The sequence below is a fragment of the Lonchura striata genome, chromosome 11 (genome assembly GCF_046129695.1).
Source record: "Lonchura striata isolate bLonStr1 chromosome 11, bLonStr1.mat, whole genome shotgun sequence".
NCBI lineage: Eukaryota > Metazoa > Chordata > Aves > Passeriformes > Estrildidae > Lonchura > Lonchura striata.
In genome coordinates, this window is record NC_134613.1 from 24,622,405 (window position 1) to 24,637,547 (window position 15,143).

General features: G+C 41.1%; 1 protein-coding gene across 1 annotated transcript in view; it reads left to right on the forward strand.

Moving 5' to 3' along the window:
• The first annotated feature begins 1,236 nt into the window (after window positions 1-1,236).
• The window catches only part of IQGAP1 (IQ motif containing GTPase activating protein 1), a 52,300-nt gene continuing 38,393 nt past the window's right edge, over window positions 1,237-15,143 (forward strand). Inside the window, exons 1-2 of the mRNA XM_021541844.3 lie at window positions 1,237-1,380; window positions 3,106-3,205. Of these exons, the coding sequence (XP_021397519.1) occupies window positions 1,329-1,380; window positions 3,106-3,205 (152 nt within the window). The 5' untranslated portion in view covers window positions 1,237-1,328. The remainder of the gene's footprint in view (window positions 1,381-3,105; window positions 3,206-15,143) is intronic.

Sequence of the window (15,143 nt, forward strand, 5' to 3'; positions counted from 1 at the left end):
TTGATGGGCTCATGGAATCACTGATTTTGGAAGTGACCTCTAGAAGTCTCCAGTCCCACCTTGTTTTCTCAATACCAGGTGAACTCAAGCAGGTTTGTCCAGGACTATGCCTAGTTAGGCTTGAATTTTCTCCAAGGACAGAGACTCCATAACTTCTCTAGGTAACTTGTTCCAGTGTTGAGTCACCTTCAGAATACAACTATTTTTTATTCTATTGAAATGGGACTTTTTATATTTTTCAGTCCATTGCCCACTGCTTCTTGGCATGTTCTCTCGTGCTCTCCTCATATGTCAGATGCTCCAAGCCCTTAATCAATTTCACTGTAGTTGTTCCATTATGTCCATGTCTTCCTTGTACTGAGGGAGCTGAAACTGAATCCACATCTGGGAAGATGAGAATGATAGATTGACTCCTTTGCCTGCTGGGGATGCTTTTCCTAACAGAGGCTATTGGTTTTCCAAATTACTTAATGTGTACTTAGGTAGTAAATGTATGCCCTAGCAGTGAAATTCATGTGACTAATTAAAATGGACACCTGGTGACTGACACTGTCAGTACTCTGACCCTTGAACAAGAAATAGGCAAAGCAACAGTAATATGTACTGAGGGGAAGGAAGTTTTCAGGGCATGATTCTCCTGTGGCAGTGCTGCTGGATGTTGCTATTGTTTAGGGGCTTCCACTGCTTCCACTTGTGGTTGACATTTCATATGAGTTACCATGGTTTGGTCAGTAGAGCTGTTTATGCTACATCCAGCAAGGCCAGGTTTTGCTACTGTGAAGGGCTATGCAGCTGAGGAACCTGGCAGGGCAAGAGGGCTTAGGCGAAGCAGCATGTGGGAGGCAGCCGGGCTTTGGAGGCTGAGCTGTACTGCACACAGTGGGGCGCACGTGGGCTGCGCACACATGGCTGGGCTGAGAGGGTAAAATGTGGGTCATGACCAGGTTGACCTGGGCTGTGTCCCGCGTATGCTGGCAGAGTTTAGGTGAGAGCTTAGCTGGGTGTTAGTTATGAGGCTAACAGACAGATTCAGAGCCAGGGCGCTGGCCCTGTGAGAGGGAGAGGGACCCCGGGGAGAGACAAGACGGCCAAGCCGTGTCCTTCAGGTTTACGGGACGGGCCGAGCTAGATTGGGGCCTGGGTCCGGCCGGAACGGGACTGCGCAACTCATCCTTTCCAGCAGCGCCGAAGGTGGCGGGGACGCCTCGGGTGCGGCCGGGGCGGGGAGAGAGAGCGCGGCGGGGCGACTCCTCCCCCGCCACACCCGGTGCGGCAGGAAGAGGAACAGCCGCGCCCAGCTCCCGCTAGCCCCAGCCCAGCGCAGCGCCATGGCGGCGGAGGACGTGGACGGGCTGGCCGTGTCCCGGCCCCACTATGGCTGTAAGTATCGGGATCCCGGGGTGAGGGAATCCGCGTGGCCGCCAAGCGACGCCCAGTCCGAGCCGTCCGTGCTTTCCAGCGTTCAGCGCTGTGAGGGGAGGCTGGGCCACCGCAGGCATGGGGGGAGCCGCGGGCTCCGGGACTGCCCCTCGGGCACGGTGTGCCCCGCCGGCTCTCCTGGCGGGCCCTGTCGAGCTGCGCCTCCCGCGAGATGAGCGCCGTGCCGCGCGGGACCTTGTCTAAGCTCGACAGTCCTCCTGAGGGTTGGAGACGAGTGCTGGGAGAAGGCAGTGGATGAGCAGCAACGCGACGTCCCATGACTGTGCGGCCGTCGTCTGCCGCGGGCGAGCCTTGCACCTCGCCCAAGATGTCCGCCGCGGGCGGGGTGGGGCGGGGGCGGCCCTGCCTTCCGCCTTCCCGCCGATTTTGGCGACCACACCCGATTTTCTGGGCGAAACACCGCTCCCATTTGACACCTTCATTGCCTTGTCGTGGGCTTGCTATGGAGAGGGAGGCTTTGGATCTTAGCGTCCGATGTGCGGGCTCACCTACGCTACTATACCGCGTCAAAAATGACCAACGGCGGAGGAAAACGTGGTGCTGTGGAGGGGCGATGTTGTAAGCGACAGTCGGTCCGACCTGGTCTTTTAACATTCCAGGGATGGGGCTGCCACAGCTTCTCTGCCTCACTATCTTCTTGGTTCAAGAATTTCTTCCTGTCATCTGCTCTAAATCTCTCCACTTCTAGTTTTAAACTGTTCCCCTTTGTCCTATCAGCATTTCCCTCTTCCTTTTATAAGCTCCCTTTTAAGTACAGAGAGACCACAGAGAAAGCCCTCTCCAGGCTGAGCAACCCGTACTGTCTCAGCCTGCCTCTGTGGGAGAGGTGTTCCAGGCCCCGGAGCATCTTTGTTGCCCACCTCTGGACGTGCTCTAGCAGGTTTTGTGCTGAAGATGCCAGTGTTCCTGCTGGGGTCTCACAAGTGCACCATAGATTGTTGTTGAAATTATCTTAGGTATAAGCTAACCTTTGCTTTATTAACAGTATGAAACATTTCCTATTTGTTAAATTGGTCCATGATACCTAAAAAAGTTGACATGAGATGTATTTAGCTGTAAGTATGGGAAGAGAAGACTTTTTTACTGAGACTTTGAACACACAAAATCTAGAAGATTTAGGCATATTACCCCTATGTAGGTCTTTAGCGTGATCCAAAGATGGCATGTAGGTTGGGAATCTGAATGATTCCCTTCCATGTAGGGAGTGTGAGTAGCATTTCTACCTTGCTTTAGAGGTGGACTATAAAGATATAGAGGGGGTTATATGATGTTAATATGTATTTGTGTCCTTCCTTAATCTTTTGCTATCAAAATTGGAGGATTGGTGAGGGGACAAGTGGTCACTGATGTGCTTTTGAGGAAGACAAAGGCAAAGGTAGAAGAAAATAAGAAAATAAAAGATTGTTTCTAAGAAGTTGTAAGAGGGATGCTGTGAATTTGAGAAATCAGGAAGAAGGAAGCTGGCAAATTTATGTGACAAGGATAAGGAAATTGAGTGTTTTCTCTTGCTAGTAAAGAACAAGTAATCAGATCCTTAGTTTGCTGAATTAAAAAAAAACAACCGTGATGAGTTTCTGTGGGAGAGGTTGGATCTGATTTTTGATGTGCCTGTTCCATTACATTCAATGTTCAACCATCTGAGGGCTGTGTTTCATTTATTTTCAGCTGTTTTGGATAATGAGAGATTAACAGCAGAGGAAATGGATGAAAGGCGACGCCAGAATGTAGCCTATGAATACCTTTGTCATCTGGAGGAAGCAAAGAGGTGAGAATAATTGATTTGGAAAGTGGTGGTGCTTTAAAAGAAGATGTGACCTTTGGTATGGGGAATAATTTGGATGCATATTACCTCTTGTCTTGGTTTCTTAGTGGCTATATAGTTTCACTAGAAAAAACAACCAACCAAAAAAAAAATCAAAGAAACTCCCTTCCTCTGTGAAAAAAAAACAACTGACCTCTGATATGTGTTTCTAAGGTTCTCAAAGACTTCATGACAAGGACTACGTACCTGTTTGTTCTGTTATTCCTAGCACTGGATGGGTTCTCCTGATGCCATGATGATTTTTTACTTTTTCTTTTTATGTACCACTTATATATTCCCAACACCCTTAACGTGTGCATTTGTAATTCTTTGAGTCTGTAATACCTTAGCATAGTTCTGGTATTCTGTTAAGCCAGAAGACCAAACATCCTGAAGGCCTTGCAGTGGGAGGCTGAAAAACCTTACGGTATCTTGAAAAACCAAGACCCCCTCTAAAACATGTCCTGTAAACTAAAATTAAGTCCATCTGAGAGAAAATACTTGACGATAAGAACATTCACACTGTTCATTTAAACCTCTAATTGAAGCATCAATTTTAAATATACTAATTTACAAAGTCCATAAAATTGTATATGCAATCTACTGTGTGTGTACGTTTCTACTTATTCCACCTTGGTGAATTAGTGTGCCATAGAAATACTTATTAGATACCGAGATAAAAAAGCCCTTTATCCCTTAACTGTATCTAACTCTTAATGCCCAAGAAAAGGCATCACTTCCTGTTGTCTAACTTGTATATGTCTGGTGCAGTATTGCCTCCTGGCTTAGCAGTGCACATGAAAAATTGTTACTCCCTTCCTCTTAACTGAAGCCTTTTACAAATTTAAATTGCAGCAGTGTATATTCCTTGCACACTGAGAACTCAATTCTTGCGTATTTCTCCATGCATCCATCTATTTAATAGATCTGTAGTACTTTTCCCTGGGTTGCTTAGACTTCTCTCCAGGCACTCAGTGTCTTTCTGGAAATCCTCTGCCAAAAGAGAGAAAACATTTCCAACAGGGCCTTAGTGGGCATACTTACAAAGAGCGCAACAATTATTTTATATACCCTAACAGATTTGATAGTATCATGCATTCTTGCACAGTATCTGTTTTTTCATGATGTCATAGTATAGTGGAGTTTTGCTGAGTTGTCACCTTGAATTTGTGCTGCTGACATGTGTTTCTCATCTTTTGTTTATATGGTCTGTCGTGTTTTCCCAAGTGTTACCCTTCACTCTATTCTGCTGAATTAGATTTTTCCTGATTTTTATTTAAAATATTGAAATAACTTTTATTCTTGTCATCCAGCATGTGTGTAATCTCCACATTTAATAAGCTTATAAACATACTGTGTATCTTCATTAAGACAATTATTTAAAAGTATGATCAGAACACAGTAGATGCTGTGAAAGAAAAAGGACTGGTATTAAAAATGAATGCATTAAGTTCTATTGTTGCTATTTAAAAAATATTTTGCAAACATTAAATCCTATATGCTGTATGTGAAGAATAGGAATGCAATATGCATAAACACATGTTCGACATAGCTGAGAGCATGTTTTATCATGGCTCAGTGAACACTTAAGTCTCCTTTTGTCATTCAAAAGATGATATGGGTTAAGAGCCAGAAGATTTTCCGTGGCTGGGTGATGAATTTTGAATAAATCTGTGTCATTCTTCCTTAGCAAGGCAGACATGTTCAGCTGTGATTTTACTGAGGAGGAAGTAGTCTGTTTGTACAAGTTCACTGCTGGCAGAATATAAAGGATCTAATTCCAGGACTTCAGTTTTACCAAGAATTTATAGTATATTTTTGAAGGGACGGGGAGCATACAGTTTATGCTGTAGTCCTTTAGATGCTTTATGAGGGTTATCACTACTGTAAATTCACAGAGACTGCTTAGTTACTAGTAGATAATAATTTTCCTTCCATACAGACTTGTATGAAGTTCGAAGTAGTCAGATCTGAGTGTGTTTCAAAATAACTCCTTCCTTTTGAATCCAAAGTTTTTAGCAGCAAGTGCGGGGCAAACAGGGAGAGATTAGTTGCACTGTAGTAACTGTCCAAGCTTGAAGGAGCCCCAGATCCTTCACTTGTGGGCTCTTCCTGTCATCAACCTTGGAGTAAATGCTTAAGGAGGTAATGATTCTCTCTTGAATTCCATGCCCAGATATGGGAAAAAAAAAAAAAAAAATCCTCAGGCAAAATACATTTTACAGTGACAGCTTTAATATTTTTGTCTAGCTCTTGCTTAATCGTGGGTACTTACTCTTTAAATAAATCAGCTTTGAGTCTGAAGTTCTTAGTGATCTTGTCTCTGCTTCTGAGTGTTTTGTTGATATTGATGAGGTTGAGCAGCTGGGCATTTGATTTTTGCCACACCTTGTCAGAAAAAAGTTTTCACTCTTGTCTCAGGGTGAGCCTTGAGATGTTTCAAATAATGCCTAGTGGTAGCCACTATGTTTTGTAAAGAATGGAGAAACAGCTGTGCTGCTCAGAATACAAGTAGTGCTGTACAGCCTTCCTTGTATCCACCTTGGCAGTTGGAGCACTTAGGTTTCAAGTGGAAGGTCTGCTTGGAGAGCCTCAACCCTTATCCAATCCATAACCCTTGTTTGCTTTGTGGCATACAGGGTATTCATGTATATGTGAGTGGGAGTTCCCAATTCCTATAGAGAAAGCCATATCACTTAACATAACAGTTAAAGATTAAATGACCAGGAGGGGAGCAGACTTCTGAGTTTAATAATTAAGATATATGAGGGAGAGCAAAGGCTTGAGTTCACTGCTTCCAGGAATTTTTTTCCTTCCTGAGAAGTTATTTTGTAAATTATCCTTTGAGTTTTGATTATTGCTACTAGTACAGTCTAGAAGAGGGCTCTTGGCTGCTTTGTTGGTAAGGAGTTTATTTAGCAGAAGCAATTAAACAAGAGCTATTAGAGGTCAGTGTGTTTGAAATTAATGCCCTTGATCTGAGATGTTCTGTGTTTGAATTCTTTGCTGGTAATGTAACTGAGCGTAGCATCTGAATTAGATACTGTGGCCTTTTTCTTGTGCTATTGAATACAGTCCCTCTGAGCTGTGAGAGGGCTAATAATCTTCCTTCATGATGAGAGAATATCAGATCAGAAGTTCTATCTCTAAGGAGAAGAGGAGGACCTAAGAGCAAAGGAAGGTGGCTGGTGTACTCTGTGTCACACTCAGAAACTGAAAAGGTGAATGTTATAAAGTTGATGGTAGCCAAGGCAGGATGGGATGCAGCTGAAGAACAGCAGTTGGTGACTCCTCTCCTCTTCCCCATAATCATGTTATATTATTACAGTATAGAATGCAATATATATTGTATGCAAACACTGTAGTTTGTATTTATTTTTTCTTCTATGACATAAATACTACTACACTATAGTTTGTATTTATTTTTTCTTCTACAACATAAAGACACCTAAAATCATGTGATTAACAACATGCTGATTTGCATTCTATCAGCATTGTTAGAGGCTTGCCAGCCCTTTAACTGAGCAACAGATAGGGAATCTAGAAGCAAAGAGGGGTTTTTATGTTAGAAGAAGATAAGATGATAATTGGCTAGCACCTGATTTCGTACTGAAATAAAAAAATTAGGAAAGTTTGAATTTCTGATTTGTCTGATGTGATGGTCCATGTGCAGTGTAACTTTGGGTACTTCTGTACTCTATTTTGTGGCAATTTATAGCTGTTTGCCGGACCTGTCTGTTAATGAACATGCATCAGAAGCATTATTAGAAGAATAATTAGTACTTATTTAATGGTATTCCAGCATGTTGTTTGATTGGTCTTTTTTGACTGTCACTGTTTTTATGTTGTTAAATAGTAGGTTTTTATTTCAGTTAATAATGTGCAACAGTGTTGTGAAAGAGGAATTAATTCTTGCTAATTGGAGAAAGGGAAGCGGAGTGTAACTAAGTTGCTCAAGATTGTGAAAAAATGAAATGAAATTTGGGGTTAAAATGAAGATTGTGAATAGAGGGATTCCTGTACTATCTGTGGGCCAGATGCCTCATTCTTGAAGAAAAAAGACTTTATTAATAAGTGTTGTTTAATACTTCAAGTTTTCTTTTTTGTGTTCTTTTTTGTTTGTTTGTTTGGATTGCTTTGCTTGTTTTGTTTTCCCCTGTCTCCAAATCACAGTAATCTGATAGAAAAGCTGTGGCAGTGCAGATAAAACTGTAAAAATATACTCTGTTCTGTTGCCAGCTCATTCTCACAGAAGGGTAAGGGTATATTTGTCTCGAATAGAAGCAGCCTGAGACCTGATTTTTTTGGTCCTTATCTAGAAGTCATGGTGTTTTAATATAATATCCTTCATTGATGTTTCCACTTGTAGAAGAGATCAGATACTTGTTTGGGGTTGGTTGTTTGGATTGGTTTTTCTGTATGTGTTGTTTTGTGTTTTTTTTTTTTTGTTTGTTTCTTTTCTGCTTCTCTCAGGCACAATGCAAGTGCCGTATTAGACTCTAATCCAGGAGTATTCATAGACAATATTTTATTATCACTGTTTGTAAGTTGGAGTAACTTCTGCTTAGCTCTTACTGCTTTATTTGGGCTTTTATCAGCTCCTGTTTGGACTTGAGGTATTTCTCTACGGATCCTGTTCTGTTTCGTATGACCTCATGCAGTTGCAGGGAGTGGCTGTCTGGACTGGAAGTGGTTTGGAATGCATATTCAGGACATATTCTGAGAAGTGGGTGGAGAGAGGTACAGAAAGGACAGTGGTGGAGTACTACCATCTTTGCCTCACTTCGGATACTTCTTTTATGACTCACTGGAAATGGTAATGAAAGGCAGCCAGGAGGAAAGAAACAACTGTTTGTTCAGAGACCAGGACTTTTCTTTTTGGACAATGCTTTCTGAAGGTGTACTGTGTGTAATGTAAGGAAAGAACAGCCCAAAATAACCAAAGCAAACAGATGTTGCTAACAGTTCTTGGCTATCAGGTACTGTGGAGTGGTTCTTAATAACCCTTGTTTACAAGAAATCAAGTTGGTCTTGAGGAGTGATAATTCAGTGATGTTGTAGCTTCCAAGCATGTAGGCCTATTTAGTTTCTAATGCTAAGTGATCAAGGCAATTACCTTGAAAAGATTTTCTGTGTGTTTGATAATTACGTTCCTCTTGACTGTGGGCTTAGTACTCATCTGAAAGTTTTCCAGGACAAATGATCCACCTTTTTGGCAGACATGGCAAGTGCAGTAGTATCCTCAACAGCAAGAGCAGCTAAGGGAATTTTTACAGGTTGATAGCAGTGTTTGCAAGGGAGCAAAGAGGAACCTGATACTTACTTTTAAGGAGGCAGGGAGTGGTAGAGGAAAAGATTTTAATGCCAGAGTATCAGTGTTGTCTTTGGTTCAGCTGCATGTTGCCAGGCAGAGTACATCAATCACTGGGAAAAATCTGGCCTACTGCTAGTTGGAGTTACTCATTAATTTCTTGCTCTTTTGTATCTTTGAACTGAAAATGCCTGTGTGGATAATGAGAATGTTATTTTAGCTGTGCATAGTACTTGTTTTCCTAGCTCTCCACCTGTACAAAACTTACTGGAAGGTGTTTAAATACCCACCTACTTTTCTAGAGGAGAACACTCCTGATGTGATAAATTTATTTTACTTTGCTGTTGTTAACTCTCTGAGAGGTCTTTCATCTTTTGAGGTGATTCCTTGATTTGTTTGGAGTTGGTAGAATGAGTTATTTTGAGAAGTTTTTGTTGGAGTTTTTTCCATGGCTGTCTAATGCCCTTGTTCAGGTGAACTGCATAAAGAGCTGAGGCTGTTTTCCAAGTTTTCTCTTCTTAACCATTTGTGATATTGCCTGCCAAGTCTACATTTGTAACTGAATTCAAAATATTTGAGATTGCTACTACATATGAATGATCTGCTGGAGTATGGGAATCCTCATCTTTCAATAAAATGAATAGTATGGTTAGTCCAAAAAAATGCCATTCCTGTGGTGTCACAGTAGTGAGCAGTGAAAAAGCTTTTAAGCCATAGTTTCGTACATTCTTTTGGATAGTTTATGCAGATACTGTTGGGGAAAAAATAAAAGGTGCTGCCCTTTTGCTCTCACCACTTTTTCCTCTGCTATGGTGCTACAGCGGCTATGCATCTTTTCCTTGGTACATTTCTGGGGAATTGCATTAGAAGAAGGGCTAAGTGATCACAAACAGAAGCATCTAGATGTGAAGGCACCACGTGCAACAGTTGGAATGACTTGTCTTTAAAAATGCCTGGATTAGCTGCTAGTCATCCAGATCCCAGCATGTTTTCATTCAGTTTCACTAGACTCCCTTTGGAGGCAGAACACAGTGAGCAAATGCTGGTGAATCATGGAGATGGTACTGGACAGAGATGGTCATCAATGTTTACTATCAAAGGATATGGAAAGGCTTATTTGTGACCTGTAAATTCTGCATTTGGTTGCCAATTGAGAAAGTGTGCAGGAGATGTGAGGAGGACTTCATGACTGGTCACCCGCCATGTCAGGGCAACAGGTCCTTGACCTGCTGATGCTTGTTGGGCCAGGTGTAATGGCCCTCTCCTGTGTGGATAGCTTGAACATCCTTTTCCTTCTTGAGCAAGAGATTTTTCTTTTCTGGGGCAAGTGACAAAGATTTATATTTCTATTTCAGCTTGTTAGATTTTTTAAAGCTATTTGAGTTGAAAGTGAAATTAGGAAAGATGCTTTTGGTAGAGAAATAGAGGGTTAGAAATAGACCAGTCAGCAGTCAAAATGTGTTTTAGTAAACACATCTTGCTCGATAGAATAATTCAAATTAGAATCCTGATAGTTTTGTGGTAATTACTGGTGTAATTTTAATGGTTGTAAAGGTACCTGACAATGTGTCATACTGATACGAGCAAAGTCCTCTGAGTGTTAGCAAGTGTGAATTCAGATTTACCTGCTTTGGAAGACTTTGAGGGACTGATCTTGAACCTTGTATGTCTTGATGATGATCTCGTTTCCCAGGATGTTGCACCACTGTGAAAGCCTTCATGTGCTTCTCTACCCCCCACCCTTCCCTGGGATGTCATGATCTTTGAAGAGTGGAATTCTAAATAAGTATTGTCGGTACCTTCCTTTACCTTGGGCACCTGCTGTCTGGAATATGCTTGTGTCCCTTAGTCTTCTTTTGTGAGCCTTGTTTCTGTGGGATGAATTCTCAGGCAAAAGATGATAACACTTTAAATTGTGACAGTGCTGGGTGCTAGACAAGATGGGCAAAAAAAATTGGTATGTTATGCAAATATGGACCCTGCGGGTGAGCAAATCCATTGGGGAGTTAGGGAAGGGGAGACAGTTTTTCTTTCTTGAGGTTTTGTTGTTGTGAGTGGAATGCTTAGTATTTTGTAAGTCATTGGGTGGCATAATTTGTCATTTTTGTAGTCGGAATGAACTGGCAGGCTAGCATTATTCACTGTCTCATTTCCAGCTTCTTACTGATGGTTATACTGTGATCACTGAAAGTGTGTTTGTCAGAGTTCTGACCTCTTTTAAGTTTCTTGCCAAATTCTCCTGTTACAGCAGCCACATGAATAAGATGCTATCACAAACTATTACTTAAGGAGGTTTATATTATTTACTGTATGTCAGAAATCCTGTGAAACAAACTACTTTCCACGTAAATAAATGTAGTTTTCAACGCAGGGACAGGTTGATCATGTTACGGGTCCTTCTTGCTCAAAATGTAGTTGTCCTGGAGTTGTGAAACTCAATATTGAACTACCAAAAACTGAAGTATGTGAATGTTTTTGGGTCTTTACTGCTGCAGGTTGTCATACCAACTTTGACAGATCACGAGCAAATTTTTCATTTATTTTCTTGTGAGCAAAAATATTATAGTATGTTTTGTGGGTTTTGTTTGTTTGTTTGTTTTTAGCCCAGGCTAGACAACTTTAGGAACTTTTGCATCAGCACTGTGATATTTGACAGTGTTACACCACAAAGGTATCCAGTGTTGATTTTCTTGATGCTCCAGGCACTTCAAAAGTGCACAAAAATGACCAAATTTCAAGAATTTGTACTCAAAGTCTGAGCACGCGCGTGGAAGTCACACGTTGAAGATGTCCTAGAAGAATGTAATTTTGGGCAAACAGCCTGCCTATTTCATGGTTGTAACAAGGAGATGTTTAAGGCAGTCTAGCTATGTTGGTAAAGCAGAGGTTTAGGTAGGCGTGTTTTCCTGATTAAAATACATTGCTATGGTATACAGACAGTGTTATGAAGATTGGAGACTGACAGTCATATGCACCTGGAAAGAGAGTTAAGCTCTTGTGCCCCTCCAGTCTACCTCTGTTTCCTCATTCAGGGGGAAATGGAGCGTCTGCTTCTTGAAGAAGAAGACAACAGCCTTCTGAAATGTAGTTGGTAGGGGAATGCTGGAAGCAAAGAAGCACTGCTGTGGTACTGACAAGCTTACAAAGAGAAAACTCACGTGATTCTGACCTATGATCAGGAACTCTGTGGCCGGTGCTCTCAAACTAGTGGCTCAGAAGTTTACATGGATGTTCTGTTTGCAGCGTTCCTGCTAATGAAACTGGTGAGGTATTCAGTAAGCAGAATGTGATGTGGAACTGAGCTTCAACCAACAGTGTTGTCACCCGGCCGGGATCCAAATTGTACAAATTATTTTTCAGCATGTCATGCCAAGGTTACATACTTTATCTTCTTAGAGTTCTTATTTGCTAGAAGTCACTCATTTGCTTCAATGTCACTCTTGAGGCCTGCACAGTGGAGTGACCACTAGGTGCAGACTTAGGTGGTGTGTTGGGCCACTGTGTCATCTCAGAGTTGAAAAACATCACTGGCTAGCTCTGTGTCAAAAAGTAAGTCCATTGTTTTGGAACTGTAGGACAATTGAAGGTTAGAAAATGCTATATTTCTGGCCCCTTCAAATAATTAGTTTTACTTGGAAATTATTGCTACTTAATGATGACCAAGAAGTGAGCTTTCTTCATTGGTGGATAAAATCACTTTTTTGTTTATTTGATTTGATATTCTTGCAACAGTTTCTGGAGAGATGGTTTGATAGTTCTACTTCCTCAAGCTTGTCTATAATCAGTCTGAGCGGAAAAGAGTGGCTTTTTATTTATTTTCCACACTATTTCAATTGTCTCGGGTTTAGCCAGACTTACCATTTTCACAAGTGAAAGAGCAAAAGGTATGCCATATGGTCAGTGTTGAGTTTTTGCTGTGTCTAAATTCCAGTTCTGGTTGAAATACGCCTATGATACTTTTCAAACATAAGGACATGTTTGTGTAAACTTGTCACAATACTCAGTGCCATGTTGTGGGAGAATAAAAAGGTTGTTAGCTGAGATGATGAATGTTAATTTTTTTCCAGTCCTTGGTAATGGAGCAATGTTTCCTTTGAAAGCTTGAAGACAATGTTACTTGAGTGACTGGCTGCCCAACAATACCTGATGTTACCTTTTTATTGTCATGCCTTGTCAGGAAAGCCTGGCTCTAAATGGCAGTTGATGGTAGTAGCTGCATGTCAGTATTCAAGAATATTCTTCTAAAAGGGGATTTTGTAACAGTATGACTGATTGGAGGGGTACACTTCATGCTTTAATTAGAGCTAGCTTCAGTAAAATTGTATGTCCAATGTTATCTATGCAGTCATGTGATGAAACTTGATTGAAAAAATAATTCTGGGTGAAACATTGTTTTCTGTACTGGTGAGAGGGAGGGAGCTTAGTGGAAACAACTGAAGTGGCAGAAAATAATTGAAAGTTTCTGCAAAAAGCTTATTGATGGCATATTGTTCTAATGCCTAATGTTGAAAAGGATTAGAGGTTGTTACCCATCAGCCAGATTCCCTGCTCATTGAGAAGTGTATTTGTCCCGGTCATCTGGAAATTCCACATGTATTTCTGCCTTTTAAGGCAGAAAATTAAATTATTAAAATTAACAGTGTTAGTTTTAATACAAGTATGTGAGCTTTTAAACATAAAAGCTCTGAATGAAATACTGAATGATATTTTCTGAAAACATAGCTTTGTCCTCTGGCTTAGCAAATTGTGAAGCAATGCCACACCAAGCAGGAACATTACTGTATGTAAATTGCTCTAGTTTTGTAGCTATAATAACACCCACTTAGGAACCTGTTGAAACAGGTACAAGTACACTGAGATAGCTTATGTTCTAATTATGGGCCATTTATCTTTCTCTGTGGAAACAGACAAAACTCATTGCCTCTGTGTCCTTCCATAAGGAGGTCTAATTAAATTGTTGGGTCACATGTCCCTTTTACTTAGTTTAGGTCTTCAAGTCTGAAGGAAGTGGTTGTTTTTTGGTGTGTGTTTTTTTGTTTGTTTGTTTTGGTTTTTGTTTGTTTGTTTTTTTGTTTTCCCAGTAAGGTAGTTGGGAAGGTATTGTGAAAACTGTTGCTATGATTTGGACTCTTCCAGCATCTGAATAGCTCTGTGTCCTCTCAGGAATCTGGTTCTAATGGTCTGTGGCATGCAAGTGACATTTTTGATAATGGTCCAGATTTTTTAAATTTATGCCATGTTTATTACATATTCAGTTAGTATATGCATTTTTCTAGAACTTAATTAATATTCAAGAGCGACTAAGTTTTGAGGGGAAGGCAGCAAAACCTGGGAAAACAGTAATTTTAAGAAGAACTGAGTTTCTTTTTGTAGCTTATGTATCAGCCAGGTATTCCCAGAAACCTTTTCTTCCTGGTAAACACTACTAGTTGTTGCTTTCCAGGGCCTGCTTTGGTTGCAAGTTCCACCCTTTTTCTGGGCTCACGCTGCAGTCCACAGTGCACTGGGTTGAAGCAGGATCATCTAGTTGCTTGTGTTTCAGATCAGTGCCAGTAATGTGGGCTTATCATCCCTGTAAACCAAATTATTAACTTTGTTTACATTATACTGTCAGCTCCATTTTATAGTACGGACTGTTGCTATTTTGGACCCCTATTGTCTTGAAAGTCACCTTTCTGTGATCTTAATTGGTCCAAGTCCTATAAGAGCTTTAGAGCTCAGCTGCAAGTGAGGCATGATCTGAGTAAGACACTTTAGAAAGTGGCCTGTGGTTGTGAAGGTCCATTTTTTAGAGACCAGAGCAGACAGGTTAGCAGGTGATCTTCAGGTGAAACTGTAGCTGAGCTTGCAGTTTATAGCCTCCAGCAGCTTGTACAGAAGAAATATCAAGGTGCACCTCTGTTTTGAGAACAGTGATTTTTTTCAAAATGTTTTGCTTTATTTTTGTCATGAGATCTGGGATACCACTAAATGAAATGGAAGGCAACAATATAAGGGAAAATGAGTTGTGAGGAGAGGAATGTCTGTTCCATGTTTTTTTCCCTGTTTTTGAAATGTAATAGTAGGATGGGAGGAGATATATAGGAAGATAGACTTGCGAACATCATCATCAAACTGAAAGAGGGTAGGTTTATATTGGGTATAAGGGGAAAAATTCTTTACTGTGTGGGTGTTGAGGCACCTGAAGGAGCTTGCCTAGAAAAATTGTTGCTTGCCCTGTCCCTGTAAGTGTTCAGGAACCAGTCTTGGATAGAGTTCTGAGCAGCTTTGTCTAGTGGAAGGTGTCCCTGCTCATGGCAGAGGGTTGGAATGAAATAGGCCTTGAGGTCCTTTCTGACTCAAACTGTTCTGTGATTCTGTGAACATTGTAGGGCCTCTTTGTGAGATCATTTAAAAGAGCTTGAGTAAGTGGCACAAGTCCTGAAATAACTGGCAAATACTTAATGAGAGTAAAGAAGTGCTTGTGAGATAAACCTGTACAAGGGGAAGATTTAAGTTAGTTAAAAAGGACAGGATGGCCGTGCTATCTGTAGACCAGTACAAACTCCATCATGGGCTGAAGGAGAAACATGAAGATGAAATGGTGTCTTA